General features: G+C 41.5%; 1 protein-coding gene across 1 annotated transcript; it reads left to right on the top strand.

The window, feature by feature from the left end:
- Positions 1-5,821: 5,821 nt before the first annotated feature.
- On the top strand, positions 5,822-27,447 carry LOC106582502 (guanylate-binding protein 7). The gene is made up of 10 exons (XM_014165670.3): positions 5,822-5,969; positions 6,612-6,806; positions 16,529-16,656; positions 16,834-16,943; positions 17,559-17,755; positions 21,188-21,430; positions 21,551-21,831; positions 23,363-23,575; positions 23,742-23,844; positions 25,760-27,447. Exons 2-10 carry the CDS (start codon positions 6,635-6,637, stop codon positions 26,200-26,202), a joined length of 1,890 nt encoding a protein of 629 aa, XP_014021145.2. The 5' UTR covers positions 5,822-5,969; positions 6,612-6,634; the 3' UTR covers positions 26,203-27,447.
- Positions 27,448-27,821: the final 374 nt, after the last annotated feature.

Genomic DNA, 27,821 nt, shown 5'->3' on the forward strand with positions numbered 1-27,821 from the left:
TGTCGATGACAAGCCGTTCCATCTGCCTTACCGATATCTCCAAGCCACTATGAGAAGCTGAGAACTGCCCTGGATGAGATGGAAGAAAGAGGCATCATTCGCAAGTCTATGAGAGAATATGCATCTGCGCTTGTTCTGGTGTTGAGGAAAAATGACGATCTCAGAATTTGCACTGATTTCCGGTGGCTCACTGCCAGAACAATAAAAGATGCCCATCCCTTGCCCCACCAGGCCGACGCCCTAGCTGCACTCGGAGGAAATGCATTTTTCTCAACAATGGATCTCACGTCAGCCTTCTATAACGTTCCTTTACACGAAGAGGACAAGAAGTATATTGCGTTTTCACAACCGTTTGGACTCCATGAATACAATAGGTTACCACAGGGCCTATCGAACAGTTCAACGTTCATGCTTATGATGATGTCTATATTTGGTGATGAGAACTTCACAAGCCTACTGTGCTGTCTTGATGACATAATGGTCTTTGCACCTACTGAGCAGTTAGCACTTGAACGCCTCCAGATGGTGTTTTCTCGTCTGTCAAAACACAACTTGAAGCTGGCTCCCAAGAGGTGCTACTTCTTAAGAAGATCTGTCAGATTCCTTGGTCACATCATCTGTGAAAATGGTGTGCAAACAGATCCAGAGAAAGTTGACGCCATCAACAACGTCCAGAAAGCTGACCTAATGGACTCTGATGGAATGGCACCGTGTCAAAAGAAAATCCGCTCGTTCCTGAGAATGGTTCTCTACTACGGACACTTCATAGAGACATGTTCAGCCAAGACCAAGACCAACTTTTGATGATCTTCATCAGATGACAATCCTAGGACATTATGTTATACAATACATGCATGTTTTGTTCAATCAAGTTCATATTTATATCAAAAAACAGCTTTTTACATTAGCATGTGACGTTCAGAACTAGCATACCCCCCGCAAACTTCCGGTGAATTTACTAAATTACTCACGATAAACGTTCACAAAAAGCATAACAATTATTATAAGAATTATAGATACAGAACTCATCTATGCACTCGCTATGTCCGATTTTAAAATAGCTTTTCGGTGAAAGCACATTTTGCAATATTCTAAGTAGATAGCCCGGCATCACAGGGCTAGCTATTTAGACACCCACCAAGTTTAGCCCTCACCAAAGTCAGATTTACTATAAGAAAAATGCTATTACCTTTGCTGTTCTTCGTCAGAATGCGCTCCCAGGACTTCTACTTCAATAACAAATGTTGGTTTGGTTCAAAATAATCCATAGTTATGTTCAAATATCCTCTGTTTTGTTTGTGCGTTCAAGACACTATCCGAAGTGTAAAGAAGGGTGACGCGCCCGACGCGTTTCGTGACAAAAAAAATCTAAATATTCCATTACCGTACTTCGAAGCATGTCAACCGCCGTTTAAAATCAATTTTTATGCCATTTTTCTCGTAAAAAAGCGATAATATTCCGACCGGGAATCTGTGTTTTAGTTCAAAGAGAGAGAAAATAAAAACATGGGGTTGCCTCGTGCACGCGCCTCAGTCTCATTGTCCTCTGATAGACCACTTACCAAAGGCGCTAATGTTTTTCAGCCAGGGGCTGGAATTACATCATTCAGCTTTTTCCCGGGTTCTGAGAGCCTATGGGAGCCGTAGGAATTGTCACGTTACGCAAAGATCCTCAGTTTTCAATAAAGAGAGCCAAGAAGCCCAAGGAATGGTCAGAGAGGGCACTTCCTGTACAGAATCTTCTCAGGTTTTTGCATGCCATATGAGTTCTGTTATACTCACAGACACCATTCAAACAGTTTTAGAAACGTTAGGGTGTTTTCCATCCAAAGCCAATGATTATATGCATATTCTAGTTTCTGGGCAGTAGTAATAACCAGATTAAATCGGGTACGTTTTTTATCCGGCCGTGTAAATACTGCCCCCTAGCCCTAACAGGTTAACGAGAGTCTTGTCTTTAAAATGGTGTAAAATAGTCATATGTTTGAGAAATTGAAGTTATAGCACCTTTGAGGTATTTGTATTTCGCGCCACGCGATTCCACTGGCTGTTGACTAGGGTGGGACGCAAGCATCCCACCTAGCCCATAGAAGATAAGGCATCTCTTTCATCTCCGTTAGGTTTGGGGCCTGGTACCTCCCCATTATCAAGCACTTCCAAGAGGAGAATTTTACAATTGTCATGTACAGTAGTGCTCTATGAGATACACATTGAGTTCTTTTCTTCTATTCTCTCTATGGTCTAAGGATTTAGTGATGTGCTTCCCCAATTTAGCATCATTTAAGGGGGATGTATGTAACGGTGTAATTAAGTTGTTAAATTCCTGCATAAAATGGGTATTATGCCACCTCCTGGTGGATTAGTGTGTTTACATTGTCTAATACGCTCAGTGATAAAAGTATGGGATTCAGGGTAATCCACAGCAGATTTATGGAGAATTGCTGTGGGTGAGTTGAAAATTGAATGGTCCCGGGATAGAAATGTATAAAGTTTACATTATATCATAAAATCCACATTTTACACCGTACATTAGCAATTTATGTTATCAGTATCTAATGTTGTTGGGTTGGCGTCAAATAAGCCACCATGTTATTTGCCGAAGCTCATTTTGCCATGCGGGTTTTATGCTAGCTAAAGTTCCCTCTTTGAAGTTGGTAGCTAACTCAAGAATGCATCTTCTTTTGGAGTGCTGTTATATCCCGTCTAATACTCATCATTCATCAAGTGTGTCCCATGATCACAGCTTTGGAAATAAAATAATTATCCATCCATTACTCCTTCCTGTGTTGACTGACGGACTTGAGGGATGGGACCAGGAAGGTCACACTTGTAAGCAAATTATTTGATATTTTTCCAAAGTAATTTTTATTTTAAGATACAGTACATACTGATGCCACCTGTCAATGATTTTAGTGGACAGGATAATGGGGATTTAAATGGTTTCACTCTTCAGAGCAATCACACACAGGGCTCCCAAGTGGCGCAGCGGTCTAAGGCAATGCATCTCTGTGCTAAAGGTGTCACTACAGACCCTGGTTTGATTCCAAGCTGTATCACAACTGGCCGTGATTGGGAGCCCCATAGGGCTGCACACAGTTGACCCAGCGTTGTCTACAAAGCATGTGACAAATAACATTTGAGCTTATGACAACATGGTCTTGGAGGCTACTTTCACTTTCAGTAGCCTGCTGTGTAGTGTTTGCCATTTAGAGATTGATTTGCAGGGGATCCTTGGCTTTATCTGGCAAACAAAATACACGTCTACGTGAGTATCTGGGATCCACACAGCATTTCAGGGAACCAATGGGCTGAATCCTAACTTTAGATCTGCAGGCTAAACTTATTTCAATTCAATCTATCATGGCAAACTCCCATCATTCACAATTGCTGTGCGTATGCATCTCAAGTATGAATTCTGCCCTATTTTTCCTAGGTATCTCCAAGTCTTTGTTCCACATCTGCACTAACACGCCTGTTTCAAATAATCCATTAATAATGGTCTTAAGTCTGGACCTTAAATATTTTAATATCGTGTCAATGCTGGGTTAGAATAAAATATGTTCATACATTTTGTCTCTAGGCACAAGAGAGTGGAATGCATTATCATGAGAATTTAATTCAAGAATCAATGATGATTAATTGGTATCAACCATTAGCTGCTTTGAAGTGATCATTTGATCATGGATTTCCCAATGTGCCTCTTTAAAAACAATTGCATGTTATTGTTCTCAGAAAGCAGTCCTGAGCGTGCTGCCAGACTTTCCTGACTCCATAGACTGTTTGCAGTGCACTGACTAGTTTTCCATGCAAATGTTTTTACTTGAGAAATACTGCACCCAACATCTTAGCTAGATGTAAAATTGTGCAACTAAGATTTCGGCGGCAAAAAAGTATAAATTAATTACAGATTTTTTAATGTGTCTTAGAATTATTCAGATTATTTTGAGGAAGTCACTATTTTGAGGAAGTGGCTATGATGCTACGGTGACTCAGGAGGGACAAACAACAGAACCTGCCAGGGTATTCAGTCATGGTTAATGAGCATTGGTGAAAAACGAGGCCAAATCAGGAAGTTCAGTCGTCCGTTAAATATTTGAATAGTGTGTTAGTGCTTGGTTGGAATGAAAGCCTCCAATAGGATAAGACCTTGATAGTGAACACCAGACCTTGATAGTGAACACCAGGCCTTGATAGTGAACACCAGACCTTGATAGTGAACACCAGGCCTTGATAGTGAACACCAGGCCTTGATAGTGAACACCAGGCCTTGATAGTGAACACCAGGCCTCGATAGTGAACACCAAACCTTGATAGTGGACACCAGACATCGATAGTGAACACCAGGCCTTGATAGTGAACACCAGGCCTTGTATTTTGCAATGGGCACAAGAAAGATGTGTGAGGGTTTATTTGGGGGATTTAATATTTAGTTCTCAAATATTTAATATTGTCACGGCCGTCGTATGAATTGGACCAAGGCGCAGCGGGTAGGTGAATGCTCATTTTTATTCACCCCCCCAAAAAACCAAGAAACCGGTCGACAAACAGTCTTGCAGGCAACACACAGCTATGCTAAGAACAACTACCCACAATACCCAAAACAAACATACTCCTAATTATAGGACCTTCAATCAGAGGCAACGATAACCAGCTGCTTCCAATTGAAGGCCCCAATCTCATTTACTAAACATAGAAATAAACACCCTAGAAACAGACATAGAACCATACAATATAGAACTAAACCAAAAACCCCGGAAACATAAATCAAACGCCCCTCTACATAAACACACATTCAAAACCATATAAAACAAATACCTCCTGCCACATCCTGACCAAACTATAATAACAAATAACCCCTTTACTGGTCAGGACGTGACAAATATTTAAGTATTAATGAGGATTAACTTGTATCAATCATTCACAAAAGGATTTTCGTGTAGGCCATTTGGTGTGCGTAAAATTAGGCCCTAAAGTTTAGGCTTAAACACTAATGCCAGATAGATAAAAAATAATGAAGGATAAAATCTATAGATATAAATTACACAACAATGATGATTCATTTATGGATTTTTTATGGATTATTTTCTATTTATTCAAACAGACTGCCACCCATCCGCCCTACAACTAGACCACATTTCATGACCCTAAATCGTCCCGCCCCGTGGATATAACCACAGAAGGTATTTTTCTTTACTGTCTATATTCTAGTCTTACTCGCCCTATAGTGTCATGCCCTGACCATAGAGAGCACTTGGTTCTCTATGGTGTAGTAGGTCAGGGCGTGACTAGGGGGTGTTCTAAGTTATATATTTCTATGTTGGTGATCTTGGTATGGTTCTCAATTAAAGGCAGCTGATGTTCGTTGTCTCTAATTGGGGATCATACTTAAGGGTTCCCTGTTCCCACCTGCTTTGTGGGATATTGTTTTTGAGAGAGTGCATGTAGCACCTCAGTGCTGCACGGTCGTTGTTTGTGTCTTGGTTTGTTTTAGGTTTCACTTAATAAAGATGTGGAACTCCAATCACGCTGCGCCTTGGTCCGTCTCTCCACGGTCGTGACATATAGACTATTCACCTCTCCTCTCTTGACACTAACAATGGATTCAAACTGAGCAAATAAGAAATTAATCTCGGTCTTTGTTGTTTAGTGCTCCAACTCCTTTTTGCCTCGAATTAGTCCTTATCCAAGGGCTTATCAAGGTTTTTCTTGATAAGCCCTTGTTGTTAGAAGGCATTGTACTTTAGTACATTGTACAGTTCCATTGGCACTCATGAATAAAAGCAACTGGGAATCGGAGGTAGGTCCTGTTAAACTGCATTCTTGTAGTACTTAGGTAATGAATGAGTTTCACCAGACAGGAGGTCACTTTCACTTTCAGTGTCTGCAGCCTTTAAATAGCCTGCTGCTTGGTTATTTTGCCAAATTGGTTTGCAGAGGATCCTTGACTCTCAGTGAAACTACGAGTATATGTGAGTATCAAGCCTGACTTTAACCTGAGTTCTGATTTCCAAACCCACAGATATTCAAACTCTTCGCTGGTTGACCTAATCCTGACAAATTGTCTCCTTAAGTACTTGGCCAGTGGTGTCTTTACAAATGATCTCAGCGACCACTTTCCTATTGCTTGAACTAAATATACCAAACTGAACAACTCTGTTGTAGATTTATGAAGACGTTAATAAAAATTTTTTGCCCCAGGCGTTCCTTCGTGATCTGTATTCTTCAGAGTTTCTCTATCAGCTGCATTCCCGACCCTGATTTGTCTGTAGTATTGTTCTCATGTTCTCATGACACACACCAAAAGCACTAACAAACCTGTATCAAACCTGTACCTTGATATTTTGAATCAGGCATGTTAGTGCTGGATTAATATACAAGCCTAAAGAACCAGTCACTACTGGACTGGAGCAAGAGATCCCTGCATTAGAAGTTTGGCTTTAGTTGCTGTCAAACTATTTACTATTTATTATTGTTACATATCATTATTGGAAGTAAAATAGTTTATGATGTTAAAATGTGTTGTACTTGCTATTGACACGACAAGGAATAGCATCATAGAGGTCAAATAAGCATTAATGATGATGAACGTGTATCAACCATTTACTTTTAAGCGATCTTGTGAATCCACTTGACCATGGACTCCCCAATGTGCCTCGTTAAAAACGCCGACGGAGAGCTTTGCGTTGAAGCAGAGGCCATCGACTACCTGAAGGGACTGAAACAGAAAGTCGTTGTTGTGTCTGTGGTTGGGCTGTATCGCACCGGCAAGTCCTACCTCATGAACCAGCTGGCTCAGAAGAGAAGTGGTGAGAGACAAATATATCTTTCTTTACAAACAGGTTTTGACATCATCTGTGCCTCTAAGTCTTTTTTAGTAACACTGTACATTGTTTCCCCTACTACTTTGTAACTACACAGTAATAACTGTAGAAACATAGTAGGACAGGGATTCTTGAAACTCATACAATCTTTGTATGGCAGAAAAACATTATCTGTGCTTAACCTCTTAGATGTAATGGCAAATGTTTGATTTCCGCCAAAATAGACATACCCAAAAGTAACTGCTTTTCATGTGTAATTAGATGATTCTGACATGCCAAAAGTTGGTATATTTGGAAAGAATAGATCTGGGAGATTATGGGGAAATTATCATAAGATAGATAGGAGTTACATAGTTCAGAATACACAAGATCAAGCACACACAAAATAACCGTTTATTTTTTATTTTGAAAGTCATCTTTCATTGACAAGCTATAAGTGAATTATTGATTCCCAGAGCTGGAAACACATCAGAAGGCGTCCACATCATGTGAACAATATCAGAAACAAAATGGGATTGATAGATCCAACAACTAGAAATGGGCAGATGTTTTAGTAAGTGGTGTCAGGTGTGGTCACGGGACGTTTCCAAGTGTCCCTAAACCTCTCCAAAGGGGCATATGTCTGTAAATGTGAAAATTCCAGTGCTATTACATATCTGTAATCTCTAAATGCTATTTGTTCAGTATAAAAACCAAATTTCTACCATATTTCTACCATATTTAAAATGTTTATTTAACCTTTATTTAACTAGGCAAGTCAGTTAATGTTACCGATGTGAAATGGCTAGCTAGTTAGCGGGGTGCGCGCTAATTGCGTTTCAATCGGTGACGTCACTCGCTCTGAGACCTTGAAGTAGTTGTTCCCCTTGGTCTGCAAGGGCCATGGCTTTTGTGGAGCGATGGGTAACGATGCTTCGTGGGAGGCGGTTGTCTATGTGTGCAGAGGGTCCCTGGTTCGAGCCCAAGTAGGGGCGAGGAGAGGAACGGAAGCAATACAGTTACATTAAGAACAAATTCCTATTTACAACGACGGCCGACCAGAGAACAGTGAGTTAACTGCCTTGTTCAGGGGCAGAACCTCACTCAAACTGTGGTGGTATTATGGGTTATCCAGGGTACATTCATGTGCCCTTTAAACCTTTCAAAATTGTCTGAATGTGGTAATTGCACTGTTTTTGCACACTGGATGTGCCCAAAAGTTATTGTTCAGTATAAAAACTACATTTCTACAACACCAACCTCTCTCAAACGTTGTGCTGGTGTCAGAGGACGTACAAGGGATATCCAAATGGTTTTTCAACCTTTCCAAAGTGCCTGAACGTTTAGCCTAGGCCTATCCAATGTATTGGCTCCCCATACAAATGAACTGTTCACAAAAACAATATAAAAGCAACAGATATACATAAACAAATATATCAACATGTCTTATGAAACACAAAATTGGTTACACATGTGTCCTTCACTAAAAAAAGTGCAAAAATAGACATAAGCTAAACTATTTACAAAATGGCGTTCGTGTTTGTTTTACATCCCAGGTGTAGATGATTAGATTTCACTTTCATTGTAGCTTGTGCATGTTGTGTTAGTCTTTGAAACAGTCTCTCTCTCTGACAGGAAACAAAAAGAGAACTGGCATTTCGGACAGAAGATCTGGCATTGCACCCTTTTTTCCTGTCTGTGTTTAGTGAAATGCTTGCAGTTCTTTCTTTTTGTCTTTTGGCATGTGTGTTGGATAGTGGCACTCACCTTGAGTGGGGGTCTTGTGATGGTTGTGAGGTTGCTTTGGGACCCCAATTCAGCCATTTCCCACACCAGCTGCTCTCGGAAGGCCAACTGGGAGAGAGGGGTTTGACTTTTTGTTTTGGCCATATGCTTGTGGAGAATGAAAGTATTTACTGTAGCAATGTCCACAAAGTGGTAAAAAAAAAAGTCTTATACCACTTCCTGGTCTTATGGAGGACCTGGTAGTAGCCTATCAGAGCATCAGATAGGTTGACACACCCCCATGCTGGCATTGCAGTCCTTCACAGAAACAGGAATGGGGACATTCTTCCTTTTTCACCCTCCTTGAAGCATGGTAGTTATTGAATGCCTTATGCTGTGTGGTGAGCATGGTTACTTCCCTAATGTCATTCCATTTCACAGAAAGCAGCTTGTTGGGGAGGGGTGGCTCCCAAATGTCATCATCCAAATCCTCTGCATCCTCCACTCTATAGTGAATCAAATAAAGGGATATATTGTTGTAAGACACACAGAATTACAGTTGACTAAGTTTACAAAACAACATCACTGTAAAGTAAAAACACCAAGCCTGGACTTCATCTGTACAGTGACTCACATAGTAGGTGTGAAGCACACACACAATGCAAACAAATAAGCAATGTCCATGAGAGTTTAGTGGCCTCCCCAATGTCCATGAGAGTTTAGTGGCCTCTCCAATGGCCGTGACAGTTTAGTGGCCTCTTCAATGGCCGTGACAGTTTAGTGGCCTCTCCAATGGCTGTGACAGTTTAGTGGCCTCCCCAATGGCCGTGACAGTTTAGTGGCCTTTCCAATGGCCGTGACAGTTTAGTGGCCTCTCCAATGGCCATGAGAGTTTAGTGGCCTCCCCAATGGCCGTGACAGTTTAGTGGCCTCTCCAATGGCCGTGACAGTTTAGTGGCCTCTCCAATGGCCGTGACAGTTTAGTGGCCTCTCCAATGGCTGTGACAGTTTAGTGGCCTCTCCAATGGCCGTGACAGTTTAGTGGCCTCTCCAATGGCCATGAGAGTTTAGTGGCCTCCCCAATGGCCGTGACAGTTTAGTGGCCTCTCCAATGGCCGTGACAGTTTAGTGGCCTCTCCAATGGCCGTGACAGTTTAGTGGCCTCTCCAATGGCCGTGACAGTTTAGTGGCCTCTCCAATGGCCGTGACAGTTTAGTGGCCTCTCCAATGGCCGTGACAGTTTAGTGGCCTCTCCAATGGCCGTGACAGTTTAGTGGCCTCTCCAATGGCCGTGACAGTTTAGTGGCCTCTCCAATGGCCGTGACAGTTTAGTGGCCTCTCCAATGGCCGTGACAGTTTAGTGGCCTCTGCAAAGTAACGAGGATGACACTTAGAACAGTAAACAGTGAACTAATATGAAACAAAAGACAACTACTTTGGAATTGTATAATATTGACATTTCTTGTTAAATAGGCTTATGTAAACTAAATCCAAAGCACAAAAAGCAGACAATTTACCGAAAACAAAATACATTTAGTAAATTACTTCATCATTCCAAGATGGCATAGCAGTCAGATGTCCTCGTCTTGTCGTGTCCCGTGTGTATATATATATATTTACATCTTTTCTTCGCATATTTTTTTATATATTTTTTTCTAAAACTCAACCTCAAAACACTCTCCTGCAACCCGCCTCAACAATAAAAAAAAAAATGTATTATTTACCTCAAATCTGAAATCCACAACAGAAGCTGGCCAGAGGTTGGCCAGTTCACTGGCTAAAGTTGGAGTTCAGCTAGCCACGGTTGGCGGTCATCAGCTATCGCCAGTTTTCTACAGTGCGACTCAGACCAGAACATACCGGACCTATTTTCTCTCCATATTCCCGGATTTCTACCGCAGGCTCTGGACATTTACAACTGGAGCTTGCAGCTAGCGACTATTGGCTAACGTCGGTCCCGGAGCTAACATCAATTATTTCAGAGCTAGCCAGCTGAAGAGTTCCATCAGCCACTCCTGGGCTACAATCACCTATCCGGACCCGTTTTACTGCCGATGCGGAGCCCCATCGGGCCTTCATGACTGGACTACCGACGTTATCTGCCCGAGGGAGTTATCCAACTGGCCCCTCCATCGCGACGTAACCTGAACGCCCATATGCGGCCCGCTAATCTTTAGCTGTCTTATCGGCTGCTATCTGAATATGTAACGGCTGTCGTAGAGAGGGGACCAAAGCGCAGCGTGTTGATTGCTCATTATTTTATTTTATTATAACTCAAAAAACTGAAGCAAAATAACAAAGAGAAAAAACGAAAGCACACAGTTCTGTCAGGTACATAGACTTAAACAGAAAATAACTACCCACAAACACAGATGGAAAAAAACCCTACTTAAGTATGATCTCCAATATGAGACAATGAGGACCAGCTGCCTCTAATTGGAGATCATCCCCAAAAAAACCATAGAAATCGAAAAAACTAGAACTAAAACATAGAAATAGGAAACATAGAAAAACACAAAACGTCCCGTCACACCCTGACCTACTCTAATAATATTTTACTATGGTCAGGACGTGACAGAATAGGTCTATTCGGACAATTTCCTTGGGCCACTATAACTACAACTATTTTGCCAATTGGACTGGTCCCCCCTACCACACGGAACCCCACTAATCTACAGACGGAAACGCACGAGGTGGCTAAAAACAGACCTGCCTCCATCTTCTGCCAGCTTGCTACCTATGGCTCGACTAGCTGTCTGAATCTCACTGGACCCTTATGATCACTCGGCTAAGCATGCCTCTCCTTAATGTCAATATGCCTTGTCCATTGCTGTTCTGGTTAGTGTTTATTGGCTTATTTCACTGTAGAGCCTCTAGCCCTGCTCATTATACCTTATCCAACCTTTCAATTCAACCACCCACACATGCTATGACATCTTCTGGTTTCAATTATGTTTCTAGAGACAATATCTCTGTCATCATCACTCAATGCCTAGGTTTACCTCCACTGTATTCACATCCTACCATACCTTTGTCTGTACATTATACCTTGAAGCTATTTTATCGCCCCCAGAAACCTGCTCCTTTTACTCTCTATTCCGGACGTCATAGATGACCGATTCTCATAGCTTTTAGCCGTACCCTTATCCTACTCCTCCTCTGTTCCTCTGGTGACGTATAACTGAATCCAGGCCCTGCAGTGCCTAGCTCCACTCCTATTCCCCAGGCGCTCACACCCGCGGTACACACTATTCAACAGCCAGTGAAATAGCAGGGCGGCAAATTCAAAACAACAAAAATCTCATAATTCAAATTTCTCAAACATACAACTATTATATCCCATTTTAAAGATAATCTTCTCGTTAATCCAACCACATTGTCCGATTTCAAAAAGGCTTTACAACGAAAGCAAAACATTAGATTGTGTCAGGAGAGTACCCTGCCAAAAATAACCACACAGCCATTGTCAAAGCAAGCATATATGTCACAAAAACCAAAACCACAGCTAAATGCAGCACTAACCTATGATGATCTTCATCAGATGACACTCCTAGGACATTATGTTATACAATACATACATGTTTTGTTCAATCAAGTTCATATTTATATCAAAAACCAGCTTTTTACATTAGCATGTGATGTTCAGAACTAGCATACCCACCGCAAACTTCCGGTGAATTTACTAAATTACTCATGATTAACGTTCACAAAATACATAACAATTATTTTAAGAATTATAGATACAGACCTCCATTATGCAATCGCGGTGTCAGATTTTAAAATAGCTTTTCGGCGAAAGCACATTTTGCAATATTCCGAGTACATAGCCCGGCCATCACGGCTAGCTAATTTGACACCCACCAAGTTTGGACCTCACCAAACTCAGATTTACTATAAGAAAAATTGGATTACCTTTGCTGTTCTTCGTCAGAATGCACTCCCAGGACTTCTACTTCAACAACAAATGTTGTTTTGGTTCCAAATAATCCATAGTTATATTCAAATAGCTCCGTTTTGTTCGTGCGTTCAGGTCAGTATCCGAAGGGTGACGCGCGAGCGCATTTCGTGACAAAAAACTTCAAAATATTCCATTACCGTACTTCGAAGCATGTCAAACGCTGTTTAAAATCAATTTGTATGCTATTTTTCTCGTAAAATAGCGATAATATTCCATCCGGGCGACGTTATATTCATTCAAAGGCTGAAAGAAAAAAATTTTGAATTCACATGAACGTGCATCTCCAGTGTCACTGTTGTCAGCCTGACCACTCACAAAATCTCCTGCTGTTTTTCGGCCAGAGACTGGAGAGACGTCATTCCACTTTCTGGCGCCTTCTGAGAGCCAATGGAAGCCTTAGAAAATGTCACGTTACAGCAGAGATGCTGTATTTTTGATAGAGATGCCACAGAAGGAGAACAAATTGTCAGACAAGGCACTTCTTGTATGGAATCTTCTCAGGTTTTGGCCTGCCATATGAGTTCTGTTATACTGACAGACACCATTCAAGCAGTTTTAGAAACGTTAAGAGTGTTTTCTATCCAAATCTACTAATTACATGCATATTCTCGTTTCTGGGCAAGAGTAGTAACCAGTTTAAATCGGGTACGTTTTTTATCCGGCCATGCAAATACTGGCCCCTAGCCCCAACAGGATAATTGAACATTTCAATAAGCATTTTTCTACGGCTGGCCGCGGTCAACAGCACTGCACCCCCCACAGCTACTCGCCCAAGCCTTCTCCATTTCTCCTTCTCCCAAATCCAGTCAGCTGATGTTCTGAAAGAGCTGCAAAATCTAGACCCCCTACAAATCAGCCGGGCTAGACAATCTCGACCCTTTCTTTCTAAAATTATCTGCCGAAATTGTTTTAACCCCTATTACTAGCCTGTTCAACCTCTCTTTTGTGTCGTCTGAGATTCCCAAAGATTGGAAAGCAGCTGCTGTCATCCCCCTCTTCAAAGGAGGGGACACTCTTGACCCAAACTGCTACAGAACTATATCTATCCTACCCTGCCTTTCTAGAGTCTTCGAAAGCCAAGTTAACAAACAGATCACCGACCATGTTGAATCCCACCACACCTTCTCAGCAATGCAATCTGGTTTCTGAGCTGGTCATGGGTGCACCTCAGCCACGGTCAAGGTCCTAAACGATATCAAAACCGCCATCGATAAAAGACAATACTCTGCAGCCGTATTCATCGACCTAGCCAAGGCTTTCGACTCTGTCAATAACCACATTCTTATCGGCAGACTCAACAGCCTTGGTTTCTGAATTGACTGCCTCGCCTGGTTCACCAACTACTTCTCAGACAGAGTTCAGTGTGTCAAATCGGATGGCCTGTTGTCTGGACCTCTGGCAGTCTCTATGGGGGTGCCACAGGGTTCAATTCTCAGGCCGACTCTTTTCTCTGTATACATAAATGATGTCACTCTTGCTGCTAGGGATTCTCTGATCCACCTCTACGCAGATGACACCATTCTGTATACTTTTGGCCCTTCTTTGGACACTGTGTTAACTAACCTCCAGTTTGATCTTCAATGCCATACAACTCTCATTCCGTGGCCTCCAACTGCTCTTAAATACAAGTAAAACTAAATGCATGCTCTTCAACCAATCGCAAACTGCACCTTCCCACCCGTCCAGCATTACTACTCTGGAAAGTTTTGACTTAGAATATGTGGACAATTACAAATACCTAGGTGTCCGGTTAGACTGTAAACTCTCCTTCCAGACTCACATTAAGCATCTCCAATCCAAAATGAAATCTAGAATCGGCTTCCTATTTCGCAACAAAGCATCCTTCACTCATGCTGCCAAACATACCCTCTTAAAACTGACTATCCTACCGATCCTTGTCATTTATAAAATAGCCTCCAACACTCTACTCAACAAACTGGATGCAGTCTATCACAGTGCCATCCGTTTTGTCACCAAAGCCCCATATACTACACGCCACTGCGACCTGTATGCTCTCGTTGGCTGGCCCTCTCTTCATACTCGTCGCCAAACCCACTGGCTCCAGGTCATCTACAAGACCCTGCAAGGTAAAGTCCCCCCTTATCTCCGCTCACTGGTCACTGTAGCAGCACCCACCCGTAGCACGCGCTCCAGCAGGTATATCTCTCTGGTCACCCCCAAAGCCAATTCCTCCTTTGGCTGTCTTTCCTTCCAATTCTCTGCTGCCAATGACTGGAACGAACTACAAAAATCTCTGAAACTGGAAACACTTATCTCCCTCACTAGCAGCTCACAGATCACTGCACTTGTACATAGCCCATCTATAATGTAGCCCAAACAACTACCTCTTCCCCTACTGTATTTATTTCTTTCTTTATTTTTGCTCCTTTGCACCCCATTATTTCTATTTCTACTTTGCACTTTCTTCCACTACAAATCTACCATTCCAGTGTTTTACTTGCTATATTGTATTTACTTTGCCACCATGGCCTTTTTTGTCTTTACCTCCCTTATCTCACCTCATTTTCTCACATTGTATATAGAATTATTTTTCTACTGTATTATTGACTGTATGTTTGTTTTACTCCATGTGTAACTCTGTGTTGTTATATGTGTCGAACTGCTTTGCTTTATCTTGGCCAGGTCGCAATTGTAAATGAGAACTTGTTCTCAACTTGCCTACCTGGTTAAATAAAGGTGAAATAAATCAAATAAAATAAGCTATATAAAGTATATTAGCTATATAAAGTATAGTGTGTGTGTGTACATATATATATGTCATGAAAATAATTTCCTTACAGATCTAAAATTATCTTTCTCTTTCCTTTGAGAAAGAAAAATAACAATAATAATAAAAATCACCATGGTCAACATCATAACCTGTCATCTCCATCTCCCTTAATTAACGAAATAAATGCTGCACTCAACCCCAAAATGTATTTACTAGATTCATGATAGGAACGTGAATTTAAAACATATTGTTTTATTGGAATTTGCAGCTGTTGTTGGTAAATAATGAAATCTGCTAGCTTCCAAAGTTACTTTATCAACTTTGAAACCCTTTTTAAAGAGAAGTCAAACTGAAAAACGTTCTCCTGTCTCCTTTATTTCTCCTGGTTAGTCTGTTGTCTGCAAAGGTTGTAATTAAAAATGTAAAGGGTTGGATTATTAAATAAGGAAGACACATCTCAGTTAAATGCATTCAGTTGTACAACTGACTAGGTTGCATTTCAGATTATTTTGTGCTTAATGGAAAGTAATGGTAAATAATGCATAGTGATTTTTTTTTTTAGTTACTTTTATTGTAAATAAGAAAATAATATGTTTCTACACACATCTACCTTAATGTGGATGCTACCATGATTACAGATAGTCCTGAATAAATCGTGAATAATGATGATTGCAAATATCCTACCCCCCCAAAAATGCTAACATCCACTCTATTGTAATGGTGAGAAGTTAGCATGTCTTGGAGGTATGATATGAAATGCTAACCTCCACTCTATTGTAATGGTGAGAAGTTAGCATGTCTTGGAGGTATGATATGAAATGCTAACCTCCCCTGTTATTGTAATGGTTAGAGGTTAGCATGTCTTGGGGGTATGAACTTCCTCACTCATCCTTATTCACGATTCATTCAGGACTATGTGGAACCACGGTAGCATCCACATTAATGTAAAAGTGTTTACAAACATATACTATTCTTATTTACAACAAAAGTGACTCAAATATGACACAATACTTTAATTAGCATTTACTTCGAAGTGAATTTGTCCCAATACTTTTTGTCCCATAAAATGGGGCATCTATCTTCCCCTCCCCCCTAACTCTGGTCCGCAGTAGTTCTGGTCCGCACTAACTAACTCTGGTCTAGGGCGTAGCTAGTAGCTAGCTAGTTCTGGTCCACACCAACTAACTGGTCTAGGGCGTAGCTAGTAGCTAGCTAGTTCTGGTCTGCGGTAGCTCTGGTCCAGCTCTGTAACAGTCTTATAGGCTGGTTTAATATTTGTACTGTAAATGTCCTCAATAATCTGTGTTCATTTAGGTTTTGCCCTTGGAGCCACCATCCAGTCCAAGACTAAGGGCATCTGGATGTGGTGTGTCCCTCATCCTGAAAAAACAGACCACACCCTGGTGCTGCTGGATACAGAGGGGCTGGGGGACGTGGAGAAGGTGGGGGTCAAAGTTCAATCTCTTACCAATCCACATTCATATTCATATTCCTCTTCCATATTCATATTCCTCTTAGATTATTGACCAAGCACAGTGATCACATATCTGCACACTCATCATTTAAATGAGATGATTACTGAGTCAGAGATCCAATACATGTCGTCATACTTGTTTCAGGGGGATTCTAAGAATGATGCCTGGATCTTCTCCCTGGCCATTCTGTTAAGCAGTACTCTGGTCTACAACAGTCGAGGGACCATCGACAATGATGCTGTGGAGAAGCTTCAGTATCCTTTTGGGTCAACATTTGGCTCCATTCTGTGGCATCTTGTGGACATAATCTGTTGTGGTATTTGATATGATAGTTTGCGTGTTTGTTAGGCTTTTGACAGTCATCTCAGCTATATTAGTGGTAGCCTAGCTAATTGTGATGGACATTTTCATGAATTTGTATGTATATTTTTAACATTATTTAATTGTAGGCTAGACCTAATCATTGATATGGTAGAGAATTTAAATGTTCATAATTCGCCAACTAAATATGTTCCATTTAATTAAATATGCTATATGCAAGTTGCATATGTCGTGTTTATCAGTACTACGCAGAATTTTTTTTCTCTGGAAACTGTAAAGGGCTTGAGAAATCTCAGGATGCCGGTTCCCGTGATTGATTCTTAGCTTTAGTGAACATGAAGAGCTGGTGTTGACTAAAAGCAATGTCTGTGACTTTCAAGCAAATGACGTTACTGTGTCAATTTAAATCTAAACTGAAAATTACTTGTTTTGTTTGTTTTTTTGCTTGTTTGTAACTTCCCTGAAATTCAAGCCCCTGTACGCAAACTGTGCATGACATTGACATGAGCTTTGGGAACTCCTGTATCAATCCTCAACCGGTCCTATAGATATGTGAACGAGCTGACAGAGAGGATCAAGGTGAAGTCTACCACTGACAATGAGGAGGAAGGAGAGGGCACCCAGTTTATGCAGTTCTTTCCTAATTTTGTGTGGACCGTCAGAGATTTCACTCTACAGCTCGAGATCGACGGTGGAGAAATCACTCCAGACCAGTACCTGGAGAATTCCCTGCAACTCAAGAAAGGTGATATTGATTATTATAAAACCAGGTAGTTTGAGACCTAGATGCTGATTGGCTCAAACAGCATTCCAGCTGTGTGTATATCAGACAATATACCACGGTATGATGCAAAGCGTAGCATTATGAGTATAACTACTGTTCCCTGAAGGAGTACAACATATTATGGGGAGTCACACTCTCGCGACTTTGGTTGAAGGATCTACAATCACGCCTGACAAGGCCAATGAAATTCTGGGACTGGGAGAGATTCTTCCACCACTCTTAACAACTGTGTGTCTGAACGTGGAGATGGGACACTTCATCTAACTCATATGTGGGAGACACAACACTTTTTACACCCGTGAACACTGTGGAACCAGTTGAAAAACCTGTGTTCATGTGTCAAAGTTTGCCTAAAGCCTGGTCCTCTCTGGGTACACAGGCTCCGGAGATCAGTGACGAGCCTCACTCGGTTTAGGTGGTAAGATGCGTTCTGGCAACCGGCTGGCACCCAGCGCTGGAACGCATGCTTTACAAACAGACCTAGGGAAAAAGCCTTATCATGGAGGTTACCCTACTGACCAGTCATAGGTACTGATGACAAAATACCTTGTAACATAGCTGGGAATGGGACAGACAGCTGTTGTAACAGACCGGGCGAATTGTAATTGAATCTAATTCCCAGGAATGAAAAGTGTTGAGCTGGAGACAGACAGCTCATTTGTGGGCTCATATGAACCACAGAAACTTTGTGTGGGATAATAGTGTCCAACCCTGCTCGTTCCCTCAACTCCGCTACCAACAACTAATCACCTATAGAGACCATAACATGTATCACTAGACACCAGAGGCCAGTGAGCTACAGGCAGGGATCAGCAATGAATCTCAGTAATGAGCCACCTATGGGGGAGGGGCACCCCTTTGTGGACAAATACCCAACTTCTCACTCTCACCCTGGAGAGATTGATTTAGCCCCTGAACCCCATTGACACCGTGGAACGTGGGGTAACAAAGGGGGGAACATTAAACATAGACAAGCTTCCAACATAGGTAGTGCTTCTATGAAACTGTATAACCTGCGTGAAGCAAAAAGGGCTTTGACAAGGTAGGCTAGCTAGCATCTTTGACCGAAGTATCTATTTAGAATAACCAAGCGACTTTACGCTACGTATTCTTAACAAGAGAGCTACCCCAGCAACTCCACCGTGGGCAGGTAGGAATAGATAGTTATATGCAGTGCTTGTTTAGCTAGCCCAGTCTCGAAAGTCCAAGTAGGAAACGGTTTACTGGGGTGGGACCGGACCGTTCATCAACATGTCTGGGAATAGAGGCAAACGGTGCTTGACCGAGGCAGACACAGGCAGCAGGGGGTACCCACAAAATCTGGCCGCCCTCTCTCTTCAAGTAGCCTCACCCTAACTGACGACAGAGCGCACAGGAGCCCTGCTGGGGGCGCGGGTAGGGACTCCCTTTGAGTCCCACAATCACACCGGCGTGATTTATTACCTTCAACCCCTTTTAAACATTGTGTGTTTGAGCTACATACGTATTTTTTTGCATCGGATTCGTCTATTCCTTCTGTATCCGCAGATACCAACCATTAACCTGTGTGGGGGCTGAGATAGAGTGGAGTTTGTGTGACAAGGGCGGATCCCGAAAACAGTTCTCACAAAAAACGTTTGTAATGTCTGAACAGTTTGAGCTACAGACTATTATGACCCCAATATGAAAAGCTGAGACACTCACAAACACACACATGTAAGCTACACAAGAGTCGTTAGAAGCTAAAGGGTTCTTCTACATAGAAGATCATAGGAAATCCCAGGACATAGTGTCTATAATACTGTATGGGGTTCTTCTACATAGAAGATCATAGGAAATCACAGGTCATAGTGTCTATAATACTGTAAGGGGTTCTTCTACATAGATGATCATAGGAAATCCCAGGACATAGTGTCTATAATACTGTAAGGGGTTCTTCTACATAGAAGATCATAGTAAAACCCAGGACATAGTGTCTATAATACTGTAATAAGATCACATAGTTGCTGTCACAAACTCCAAACTCCACACAGTTATTACTGGGTAGTTGGATATTCATTTCCCACTAAGCAAACAATTTCTGGACTTACAGCATTTTTATAAATTCATTTTAATCAGGTTTCTGTTAAGGCGGACCGTGTTTTTAATTTTTTTTACATTTGCAATAAAACTCACAAATGCAACACTTTATGTCAAATTGTTGTTCTACATGTAGACATGGTTGTCCTGAAAAGAGCATGGTAAAACACTTCAATGTGAGGTTACATATAAGAGCAAGCAGATGAATGAAACAGCGGCGGTCGGTGACGTTTAAGATGAGGGAGGATGATTCTTTTTTTTCATGAACATGGCCTTATTTCTATTACAGCATATTGGATGACTGTCATTCATATTCCATTCACCCAGTTTAATTACTTCTTCAGGATCGGTGTCCCTTCCATGGGACGGTTGAGCTAACATAGGCTAATACGATTAGCATGAGGTTGTAAGTAACAAGAACATTTCCCAGGAGACATATCTCATATTGGCAGAAAGCTTAAGAAATGTTTTTCAACAGAATCGGCGGAATTAATACACCCCTGATCACACGCAAACACAGTTCACTTTCATCGCAGCCACATACAAACAGCATGATCATTTTGCTCATATATATATATATAATTCCTTCTCACGTCTACACTCTCTCCTCCTCTCACCTTTTCCCTTCACTTGTAGACTTCAGTGCACAACACATCAGCTGTCTGTGACCAGACCAAAAAAAATCCAAGCCAAACCTTCATATCATAACTGCTAACTACTACACACAGTCTACATCATTGTCACCATATTAGCTAACGTCATAGTCAACATAGCTAATAGAAGTAAGGTGTTTCCAAACCCGCTACATTCCTACAGGAACGTTACAGTTAACAGTCAGCAAGCAGTTTAGCAGTTAAACCGGCGGGCCCCAGTGGCAATAAATTAGTAAAACCAAAATCTTACCTTGGAAGAGTTCCAGTCTTGGATAGACATTCAGCTAGGTACCATAGCATCCCTCTTTGTTTTAGCCGGCTGTTTGAGTAGGCTAAACTAACTAGCTGCATGCACTAGCTAAGTGAAAGTGGAAAAAATACAACAAAATATACACTCTTTCGCTTCTCCTTCATTTTTAAAGAGATTAATTTGTTAACTGTTAAACTATTGTCTTTCTCTTTGAGTCAATTACTAACCACACTTCATGCACTGCAGCGCTAGCTAGCTGTAGCTTGTGCTTTCAGTACTAGATTAATTCTCTGATCCTTTGATTCGGTTGACAACATGCCAGTTCATGCTGTAAGAGCTCTTGATAGGTTGGAGGAGAAAGGAGATATTATTTGGATGTACCCAAGATCTGCTTGTACTATAAAATCCAGTAATGCCAATGTTATCTTTCAGGTTATGGTAAAAAGATCAATGACTACAACGTTCCGCGAGAGTGCATCCGGAACTTCTTCCCCTCACGCAAGTGTTTTGTGTTCCCCTCCCCTACAACTCCTGATAACATGCACCGACTGGACTCCATGGACGAGGCTGAGCTTTCTGAAAGTTTCAGAGAGGTCGTAGATACTTTCTGCAGCTTCATTTACCAGGAAAGCCGTATGAAGACTGTTATAGGGGGACACACATTGACCGGAGAGAGTGAGTCAGACATCTACCTACAGTACAATATGTGAAAATGGATACACATATTGATTCTGAATTGTATTGTGCCACTAAATTCAAACATTCAAATTTTTCCTCCGACCTGTCTGATTGCAGTGCTGGGGCACTTGGTCACCACCTATGTGGAGACCATAGCCAAAGGCAATGTGCCCTGTCTGGAGAATGCAGTGCTGGCCATGGCTAAAATTGAGAACCAGGCTGCTGTGGATGAGGGCCTGGCGGTGTACCAGAAGGGAATGGAGGATGTGAAGGCCTTATTCCCGGTGGACATCAATCAGCTGTCAGAGAACCACCTTCGCTCAGAGTCCGAGGCCACACAGTCGTTCATGAAGCGATCTTTCAAAGACGAAAATGAGGAGTTCTTGAAAGCTCTGGTGGTAAGAGTCATCATTTGAGATCTGTGCCTGGTTCTAACACAATGCATTTTTAACATCATCAAGGCCATTCAATAGAACAAATGATTGATTAGCTGATGCAACAAAATGATAATCACCAGTGACAGTAACAACAGTAGGATCCAAGGACACCAGGTGGAATATGACCAATCAGTGCAATTCCTCAATCAATTAACTTCTGGAGACAAAATAACACTACTGTGAAAATCCCTGCTCAGATTAGATTTTTAATCTTGGATTAAAAAGAACACAATATTGAATAAAAGCCTTAAATAGATATGGAGCCAATATGTAACCCTTAATCACTATTTGCATACCGGGGTTCACATGTCTGAAGCTAGTTTCAGTTCATACCAGGGTTCACATGTCTGAAGCTAGTGTCAGTTCATACCAGGGTTCACATGTCTGAAGCTAGTATCAGTTCACACCAGGGTTCACATGTCTGAAGCTAGTGTCAGGTCATACCAGGGTTCACATGTCTGAAGCTAGTGTCAGGTCATACCAGGGTCCACATGTCTGAAGCTAGTGTCAGTTCATACCAGGGTTCACATGTCTGAAGCTAGTGTCAGCTCATACCAGGGTCCACATGTCTGAAGCTAGTGTCAGTTCATACCAGGGTTCACATGTCTGAAGCTAGTGTCAGCTCATACCAGGGTCCACATATCTGAAGCTAGTGTCAGTTCATACCAGGGTTCACATGTCTGAAGCTAGTGTCAGGTCATACCAGGGTTCACATGTCTGAAGCTAGTATCAGTTCATACCGGGCTTCACATGTCTGAAGCTAGTGTCAGTTCATACCGGGGTTCACATGTCTGAAGCTAGTGTCAGTTCATACCGGGGTTCACATGTCTGAAGCTAGTGTCAGTTCATACCAGGGTTCACATGTCTGAAGCTAGTGTCAGCTCATACCAGGGTCCACATGTCTGAAGCTAGTGTCAGTTCATACCAGGGTTCACATGTCTGAAGCTAGTGTCAGCTCATACCAGGGTCCACATATCTGAAGCTAGTGTCAGTTCATACCAGGGTTCACATGTCTGAAGCTAGTGTCAGGTCATACCAGGGTTCACATGTCTGAAGCTAGTATCAGTTCATACCGGGCTTCACATGTCTGAAGCTAGTGTCAGTTCATACCGGGGTTCACATGTCTGAAGCTAGTGTCAGTTCATACCGGGGTTCACATGTCTGAAGCTAGTGTCAGTTCATACCAGGGTTCACATGTCTGAAGCTAGTGTCAGTTCATAACTGGGTTTACATGTCTGAAGCTGGTGTCAGCTGAAGGTCAACCTGACCTTGTACTCTGTAAAATGTTGCTTCTTAGAGACCATTCTGATCTGCAATGTGTTATTGTATCGAGGTGGACTTATAGCTGCTGTGTTTCTCATTTGGTGTATACTGTATTCTCCAATGTTAGCATGCTGCAATAAACCTTTTCTAGAACTGTCTTTCTATAATTGTCTGATCTTTTATCTTATTCTACACACCTGATTCTGAAAATTCCCAATAAATCTTTTAGGAGGCCATTAGTAACCACTCCGCCGACCTTTTCAAACAAAACAAGGATGCCTCAGAGAAGAAGTGCAAGGCCCTTCTGGAGAATCTGTCTGCTCAGATGGATCAGGGGATGAAGGAGGGGACATACGCCACACCAGGAGGCTATGAGCTTTACTGCAATCACCATGACAACATAGTGGCACAGTACCGGGCTGAGCCCAACAAAGGAGTCAGAGTAAGAGCTAGAATCCAAACAACATCAACAACGTTGTGTATTAGAGAATCAAAAACATCCATCATTAGTCAGTAATGACCAATTAAACATTTCAACTAATCTCAGTCACCTGGTTACGGTTTGAATCAAAATCAATGCAAATATCTAAAAGGCATGTTTTCTGCAGGCTGAGGAGGTTCTGGAGCAGTTCCTGAAGGGAAAGAGTGCAGAGTCCAACTCCATCCTGCAAGCTGACAAAAAACTGACGGAAAATGAGAAAAAAATCCAAGGTAAGCCACACCTCAATCTTTTTTTTACTTCCAATTATAAAATTATAAAATCTACTGTGGTAGGCTAACATTCGGAAGATGCAAATAAGACCAGTGGCCCCGCCGTAATGACAGGCCCCGCCCAAAATGACAACTTCTAAATATTATGGAGTAAAAATAACCAAATATATCCAAATTGGATTGTATTATTGGTTGCCATCAGAACATATAAATGGCAGATTTGACAAATAAGCATTTAGTTAGTATTTACTATTTTGAAAGAAGAATTAAAATCAAAGCAAATCAGATTTTATTTACAGAGCCTTCAGAATGTATTCACACTCCTTGACTTTCTCCACATTTTGCTGTGTTTAAGCCTGAATTTAAAATTGATTATATTCAGATGTTTTGTCACTGGCCTACACACAATGTCAAAGTTGAATTATGGTTTTAACATCGGTCACGAATTAATTAAACATTACAAGCTGAAATGTCTTGAGTCAGTAAATATTCAACCCTTTTGTTATGGCAAGCCTAAATAATAGTGTTTAACTCAATTTTTGAACGATTACCTCATCTCTGTACCCCACACATACAATTATCTGTAAGGTCCCTCAGTCGAGCAGTGAAATTCAAACACAGATTGAACCACAAAGACCAGGGAGATTTTCCAATGCCTCGCAAAGAACGGCACCTATTGGTAGATAAAATAATAAAAATAAAATATAATAAATAAAATAAAATAAAAATAATAAATGCAGAAATGGAATATCCCTATTCCCATGGTAAAGTTATTAATTACACTTTGGATGGTGTATCAATTCAGCCAGTCTTTACAACGATACAGGCGTCCTTCCTAACTCAGTTGCCGGAGAGGAAGGACACCGGTCAGGGATTTCATCATGAGGCTTAAGGTGACTTTAAAACAGTTACAGAGTTTAATGGCTGTGATGGGAGAAAACTGTAGTTACTCCACAATTCTAACCTAATTTACAGAGTAAAAAGAAGGAAGCCTGAACAAAATAAAAATATTCCAAAACATAAATCCTGTATGCAACAAGGCACTAAAGTAATACTGCAAAAAATGTGGCAAAGCAACAACAAGGGGTATGAATACTTTCTGAAGGTACTGTATAGCAATCTGGTGCTCAACTAACTGTCCCTATAGGGATATCCAAAGTCAACCCAAATTGAACATTATGACCGGGTCTCAAGCAGCTGCACTCTGAATTGATGATTAACTGATTGCTGCCAGCTGTGGGTAGGCGTGAAACAAACCCAACCTTAATTTACGTTGCTATGCAGTCACGTCCACAAGTCTCACAAAAATCTGTTTGGGGTGACACTGACTATGTCAAATTATCCTATTTACAATTTGTATAATTTAGCATTTTTTGTTTAAAATCAAATTGAGATGTTTTTCCTTTTTCCCACCAATTTCATGATATCCAATTGATATCCAATCTTGTCCCATCGCTGCAACTCCCATATGGACTCGGGAGAGGCGAAGGTCGAGAGCCAAGTGTCCTTCGAAACATCCGCACTGCTTCTTGACACACTGCTTTCTTAACCCGGAAGCCAGCCACACCAATGTGTCTGAGAAAACACAGTACAACTGGTGACCGAAGTCAGCGTGCATGAGAAGAACGATTTGCGGGATGTCTGACAAACAGCGCAGTAGCTCTGCCCCTTTCCATCTTCTGTTGCGGATCGGCGACATAGGTGGTTGTGGTGGATTGAGACGTAGCCCAATGCAAAAATACATATCTCTAGCTATAACTGCCAGATTTTAATAGGTATTTTTGTTATTATGTTACTTAGATTGAAGCACCGTTGCGCCAATAGACTCTAGAGGGTTTTAATGTGTATGAATCTGTATGAGAAAATGAGTTATCCAGTTTTCCTACTTATTTATCTCTCTCCTTGGCTCTTCCAGCTGAGAAGATGAAAACAGCTGAGCTGGAGCAGGAGAAGGAAGCATCCAAGGAGAAACAGGCAGAGATGGAGCGCACCATTGAGAACATTAGCAGGGGCCAGGAGAAGTACTTGAGGGAGATGGAAGAGAAGATGGAGGAAGAGAGGAAGCAACAGCAGCAGGAGTTCAACAGGACCCTGGACCGCAGGATGCAGGAGCAGAAATATCTCCTGGAGAAGGGCCATAAGGAGAAGGCTGAGCTAATGAGGCAAGAGATCGAGGAGATAAAGAAGAATAATCAACTGGAAAGGGACGCCAATACCCAGAATCAGAAGGCTCTGCTGGATGGCTACAAGCAGCAGGCTGAGGAACAGAACAAAAAGATGGAAGCGTTAATGGTGGCGCTCAACAATAAATCACAGGCCCCCGTACATGTTGTTGAACGAGGCTGTATGGTAATGTGATCCACTCCACTCCACTTTGAATGCCTGACTATGAAAAGCCAACTGATATTGAATCTTGAAGCGTTGAAGTGTTTGTCCTCTACAGCCATCGGTTTTTTATCTCTCTCTGCTGGTTATCTATGAAAGTTTGAACGTCTTGAAAGTATATCTGCCGTTCATGGCCGCGTGAGCCTGGTTCCTCTCTAGGTTTCTGCCTTCTAGGGAGTTTATCCTAGCCACTGTGCTTCTGCCTCTACATTGTTTGCTCTTTGGGGTTTTAGGCTGGGTATCTGTAAATCACTTTGAGACAACTGTTGATGTAAAAAGGGCTTTATAAAATAAATGTGATTGATTGACCTTTTGTGAACCTTATATCTTACTTTAAGATGTCGTAGGCCCTGCAATCAAATGTGTGCTTTATGTCACCTGGGGCCATATGGCAAATGGCCCAAAACACAAAGATTCTTGTAGGGGCCAGTCCTCCCTTCCTCTGTCAAGAGGACAAAATGTCTCTGTTACAGTACCCAGATGAATGACTATTGAAATGTGTGTTACAGTAATATCCATGTTTGGTATCTACAGTATCTGAAATGTGTCCTCAGAGGAGAACTTGGTGCCATTCACATGGATCTATGATCTCTGTATGATTTTTGTTTATCCAGATGCCCAGATATTAATAAGCTGGGACCCGATCAATGTGGGCACCATCCAAGGTCCAAATAACTAAATCATCAGACTTTTTTAAGTGTTTTGGAAAACAACATACTGTACACTTGGTTTTATCTGCATTAAGTACCCATTTAAGTTCAACAAAGATTTTCTGGAAAGCAACAAATGCAGACTGTAGCTCTTGTTGGAATTGGCTAAACTTTGAACATTGAGATATTTAATGAATGATAGAAAATGAAAGAGACTGGGTTATGTTAGAAGTTAATGGTTCTCAGAAGAAAGAAGAAAGAAGAAGGCTTTGGAATGTGTTTGATGGAGGAGAGTGTGTTGATACAGGGGAGACAGATGGACATCTGTGTATTAGATGAAAGAGGGGTTGAGGTCAGGAGGTGAGGACAGATTCTATTAAGAAAGTACTAAATGTTTGGAATCCTGTTACCCTCTTTATTAGCTTCCTGTAGAGCCATAACATGTAAGGATTGGAGAGAAAGGGGAGTGTCTTAATAGGATGCATATAAACGGTGAAGTCTGAAGTCTTTTGCTGTCTGTTTTCAGCTGTACAGAACCTTTGGGAAGAATAAACTGGGTTAAAGCTTCTCTAGTGTCCGTGGTTTATTTACTCTGAAAAATAAGAACCCAACACTCTGAAACAGCTTGGTCATCCGTGGGGGAAATAACAATCACAACAGTGTCATCGGCATACAAGTACAGGTACATTATTTATTAGATAAACCAATATTGTTCATGTAAATAATGAAAATAACTGGATCAAGAATCGATCCTTGTGGAACACCCTTTGTTGTGTCCAGAAAACCTGATTTAACACCATCAGTAAATACACATTGCATTCTGTCCGTTAAATAATTTTAACACCAGCTACAAAGCCTCTGAATGAGTAATCCATAGTGTCAAAAGCCTTAGACACTTCAATGAAAAGGGCTGCACAGTGTTTCTTCTTATCAATACAAGTA

Source organism: Salmo salar, chromosome 21 (assembly GCF_965601325.2).
Source record: "Salmo salar chromosome 21, fSalSal1, whole genome shotgun sequence".
In the NCBI taxonomy this organism is placed as follows: Eukaryota; Metazoa; Chordata; class Actinopteri; order Salmoniformes; family Salmonidae; genus Salmo; species Salmo salar.